Consider the following 4,780-nt stretch of genomic DNA (forward strand, 5'->3'; position numbering starts at 1 on the left):
GTGTGTGTGTGTGTGTGTGTGTGTGTGTGCGTGTGCGTGTGCGTGTGTGTGCGTGTGCGTGTGTGCGCGCGTATGTGTGTGTGTATCTCACCTGAATCGAAACACCGAAATTTCCTCCATCTTCAATCATCGGCACGAGCGTGTACAGGTACCGTTGAATCGCATACAGCGAGTTAACAACATTCACGGCATGATCTCGTACTTGTTGATTCTGGCCAACTAAGTAATCATTGGTAGCAGAACCACCCCCCGATGGAAGCAGTCCTCCAAACTTTTGTTCCACACTTTGCAGGCTACTGTATTTGAATTCAGTGTCGAGTGTATTGTGTATGGCTGCGATCAAATCGGGGAGCTCGCTGATAGCTGTGACACCCAGGTCCTTTGCATAGTTATTAATTTCGTCCATTTTCTTTTAGTCACGTCTATTCTGATCCAAATGTATGTCTAGAGTGCGCAGGTGTAATGGCACGTACTACGTATATGTATCTGTCAAGAAACAACATTTCCATAGCGCCAGCCCTTGAACAGGGGCAATCGGATTGTCGTATACATCATTCGATACGCAGTCTGTTTACTGTTGATCGCACCAATTAGAACGGAAGGTGCTTTTGAAGTTCGGCACCTGAATCTGGTTGTTATCTGATGTTCTGTGACTGCAAACGAACCCCAAAACCGGTCCACGTGACCCTGCGAATTGATTTGATGTCTCTACAAAATTTTAAAATTAATAGACCTCTATATATTTACAACCTCTATTTAGTACGTGAGCTGAGCAGGTTATTTCTTCAGATAAGTTCGATCAACAACCTTCGACTCTCACAACAGCAAACACGTAAGTGTCTGTGTGAGCGAAGATTGTATCGCAATGGTTGCTTACTGTTTTCTTATTCGTGGGCGTTCTAATGTGATCGGTGTTTTGTCAATCTCGCTTTGTTCGCAATATCGATTGCAATCATACAGTTACAAATAATAATTGCACACTTAGAACACTTCCCCTGCAGATAGCATCTTCTTTGCTCCCAATCTGAGCACACACGCAGACACACGATGACAAAAAAAAAGGACCAAGCACTTTCTGTACGCACCAGCGTGCTGCATCTCATTACCTTATCACTCAAGTATTAATACAAACAATTGCTTTGTTCATCTTGTATCCAGGCACACATACACAAATAATGTCTCAGGCAAAGGATCAGGTCCCTCCTCCACGCACAAGTATGTCGCATCTAATCACAGGCGTAGATGGATACGTTCCCCCTGACGGTCGCACAGCCAGTGAGCTGTTCAACGGTGACACAGGATTGACATACAATGACTTCCTGTTGCTGCCTGGATTCATTGATTTCGCTGCGGGTGATGTGGTATGTCTTGTGATTTCTACGACTGTTCTAGAGTTGTTAGGCTAAATTAGTGTAGGGTGTGTGTGTATGTGCTTCCCATGCATATATCCCATCTGCCAGATCCGATGAACGTCAGTGTTTATACGCTCATGGCTTTGTTGGCAAGGTGTTAGTATACATATTCACTTAAGCAGCCACTTGTGTTGCTTATAACCCGTTAATGTACTGTCAGTGCGTAGTGCAACCTTGAACGACAGATGTTTACCAAGCATGTTTTGTGAGATGCATTGGAGTGCTATCGACACTTGATCCGCTCGCGTAGTCTATCTCTTTTGATCTGTGCCGATAGTGAGGACGTGAATAGTTGAGGGGTCGCGTGCTTTTAATCGGGATTGCTTGCTAGGTCGTTTCTGAAGTGAACAGCACTCGATGGGTAGTTGTTGGAATAGTGATAAGGAATCAGGCAAGCACTGTTATTCCCAACCGGAATGTTAGTTAAGCGATCTCGGAAGATTTAAACGTTTACTATCACTTCATCCACATTACGTTTGTAATTCCAAGCAGAAATAGACCTAATCGTACCTCTGAATCGCATATTTCCGTACGTTTATGTATGGCATAACTTCCGTTGTATTACTATCTTAATTCTTTGCGAAAGTTAGCACTTCGCCGTGTACCGCCAGCAAATCACAACTCGGTAGTCTTTGTGTATGTCGGAACGCAACGCTACTTTTTGTTGACTCGTCTGTAATCTTGGTTGCATGTATAGTGCGATGCTTATAATACGTTTTAAGGGGGTCACTCCGCCACCCACATCGTACCAGATAGGAGCATATACGTTGATTGCATACCTGCATTTGTACAGGATAATATCATATTGCAGCTCGACATCGGCTTTTTGTACTCACGTTCCTCGATTGCTACTCTCGCACGTGACACAGTCTCTAAACTCGCCGCTGACCAAGCGCATCCAACTGAACACGCCGCTGGTGAGTTCACCTATGGACACGGTCACTGAGGGGAAAATGGCCATCCACATGGCACTGTACGGAGGAATTGGTATCATCCACCACAACTGCGATGAAGACTACCAGGTATGGCGTTTATGTTCGCCCCTGTGGATTGATGTTGACTAGCTTCGGTATCATTGAGCCCTTGCAGTTCGAATTAGTTATATATTATATGCATTAAAAACACACGCACGCATATATGTGTGTGTTTAGTTCAAAGACCTTGTGCATATTGCGATGTGTGTACTTTGTGCTTGGCGCCCCTCTCTTGGCCACGTGTGATGATCACAACACATTCATACCAAGATCTGCACAGAACAAATTTTGTTGAGAAACGTGATGCTGAGCTGGCCGAGAGAGCCCATAGTGTTGTTTGACGATACTCGTTCCATAGAAGACTGCCTGTTAACAGGATTTTCGTTTAGGTTTGGCTCATCAACCTGTGCCGCACGTGTTATTGACTTCAGACTTATTCGGTGGTTATGTTAGTCTTCTCACACTAGACTCCGGTGTTCGCCGGTCTATTCAACGATGGCACACCGTATACCGAAGTCGATCGCCTATTGTCGATCCACACTAACAAAAATAGGGTGTAGCTAAACCCTAAACCTTAACCCCAAATATAATCTTGTGTATAATGTAGCGTATATAGGCTCCTGCTAGCTGCCTTTTCATGCACAATGGCACGCTGAATTGCATTGACTAAGTAGTTATTATGTGAGTCATAGACCTTCCACATTCACGTTATCTAATGACATGTGTTTGTTGCGTACAGGCCAAGGAGGTGCGAAAGGTGAAGAAGTTCGAGTCCGGATTCATTCTGGACCCCGTCACTCTGCGCTCCACAAACACCATCAAGGATGTCATGGACTGCAAGGCGACGAGAGGGTTTGGAGGAATCCCCGTCACCGAGAACGGTATGTTGTATTATGTTATATAATCTATATTTCACTGCTGTGTGTATTGTTTATAGTATCAACCCTTTTGGGTTATGCGTTGGGGTCTATATATAATGCTCGAAGGCGTTGTAACTTGCTTCATATTTATATATTTAGAACTTGCTTCATATCTATATACTGATTGTTCCTGACTTGCAGGCAAGATGGGCTCGAAACTACTGGGTATGGTCACGTCACGTGATGTCGATTTCTTCGGCGAGCACGAGTGGGAGAAGACGCTTGGTGAGGTGATGGTGCCTGCGTCTGAGCTAGTTGTGGGCCCCGAAGGCTCGACCTTGAAGGAGGCACACGTCATTCTACAACAGAGCAGGTATAGTAAACGCTCAGGTGTATGTGTGTGGTATGATGTTGCTTGGTGTATATGGTAGGGTAGTGTATGTTGCCAAATCATATCGACTCTAAGTGTATCTCAGTACGAGTTCGATCACAGCTTTGCCTAGTTTGGCGACAACAGTGACCAGTCCATCAAGGCCAGATCACACTCGCTAGATGACACCGTGTGCAGGACTGGGCTTATCTCAATGCACAGAAATCTAGTTTTATCTGCTTCTATGGTTTTACGGTTTGGTTCTGGTTTTAGAGTTTAGTTCTCGTGGTCACGCGAAGGTCCAATTTGCCGAACGAGACGGAACTCGAGGATCCGCTCATTTTGTTTCCTAACGAATTTTAAATGATTAACGTTTAAATTTATGGCTATTCTGATTCAATCAATCAGAAAGGGTAAACTTCCCATTGTGGACGAGGACTTCAACCTGCTTGCGCTCGTGTCGCGAACTGATCTGAAGAAGCACAGAGATTTCCCTCTAGCGTCAAAGGACCAGAACAACCAGTTGCTGTGTGGTGCTGCCATCAGTACACGCGACGAAGATAAGCCACGTCTCGCTAAGTTGGTGGAAGCCGGTCTGGATGTTGTTGTCCTCGATAGTTCTCAGGTAAGTGTGCCGGGGGTTGTGCTTTGCTTTAGCCCGATTCGGGTGGTATCGTCCCGTGTGATCCAATTTCCTCAGGCAAAGGCGTATTATGGAGCATACATATGTATGTCTCACTTCAGTACGTACCCTGTCAGGCTTGTCATGTTATATTCTGATAGCTGTTGACACAAATGGTGTCACGTACAATAGTAACTGTCACTTCTCTGCGCCACACAAGAGCCCGGAGGGGGTTGTAATCTGATTTGGTTGTGGAGGACTTTCGTACAGGCATGTATCGCATAGCCTACTTTTGATCCATACTCATGCACGCTCTCGTTCGTTCCCCATTGTCATTAGGGCAATTCCATCTACCAGATCGACATGATCAAGTACATCAAAGGGACATACCCCGACCTGGAAGTCATCGCAGGAAATGTCGTGACAGCCTCGCAGGCGAAGAATCTCATTGACGCCGGTGCGGATGCCCTGCGCGTGGGCATGGGAAGTGGATCTATCTGCATCACTCAGGAAGTCATGGCTGTGGGCCGACCTCAAGGTGT

The 4,780-nt window shown here is 45.6% G+C and overlaps 2 protein-coding genes across 2 annotated transcripts in view; one reads left to right on the plus strand and one right to left on the minus strand.

Moving 5' to 3' along the window:
- Positions 1-91: 91 nt before the first annotated feature.
- Positions 92-406, minus strand: SARC_11288 (hypothetical protein; the record flags this gene model as incomplete). The annotated part of the gene is made up of 1 exon (XM_014294626.1): positions 92-406. A coding segment is annotated over one exon (315 nt), but the record flags the coding sequence as incomplete, so codon positions are not given.
- Positions 407-765: 359 nt separating this feature from the next.
- The window catches only part of SARC_11289 (inosine-5'-monophosphate dehydrogenase 1), a 5,633-nt gene continuing 1,618 nt past the window's right edge, over positions 766-4,780 (plus strand). Inside the window, exons 1-7 of the mRNA XM_014294627.1 lie at positions 766-832; positions 1,159-1,361; positions 2,282-2,434; positions 3,126-3,267; positions 3,448-3,619; positions 4,025-4,241; positions 4,578-4,776. Coding sequence (XP_014150102.1) covers positions 1,176-1,361; positions 2,282-2,434; positions 3,126-3,267; positions 3,448-3,619; positions 4,025-4,241; positions 4,578-4,776 — 1,069 coding nt within the window. The 5' untranslated portion in view covers positions 766-832; positions 1,159-1,175. The remainder of the gene's footprint in view (positions 833-1,158; positions 1,362-2,281; positions 2,435-3,125; positions 3,268-3,447; positions 3,620-4,024; positions 4,242-4,577; positions 4,777-4,780) is intronic.

Source organism: Sphaeroforma arctica (assembly GCF_001186125.1).
Source record: "Sphaeroforma arctica JP610 unplaced genomic scaffold supercont1.1611, whole genome shotgun sequence".
Classification (NCBI taxonomy): Eukaryota; class Ichthyosporea; order Ichthyophonida; genus Sphaeroforma; species Sphaeroforma arctica.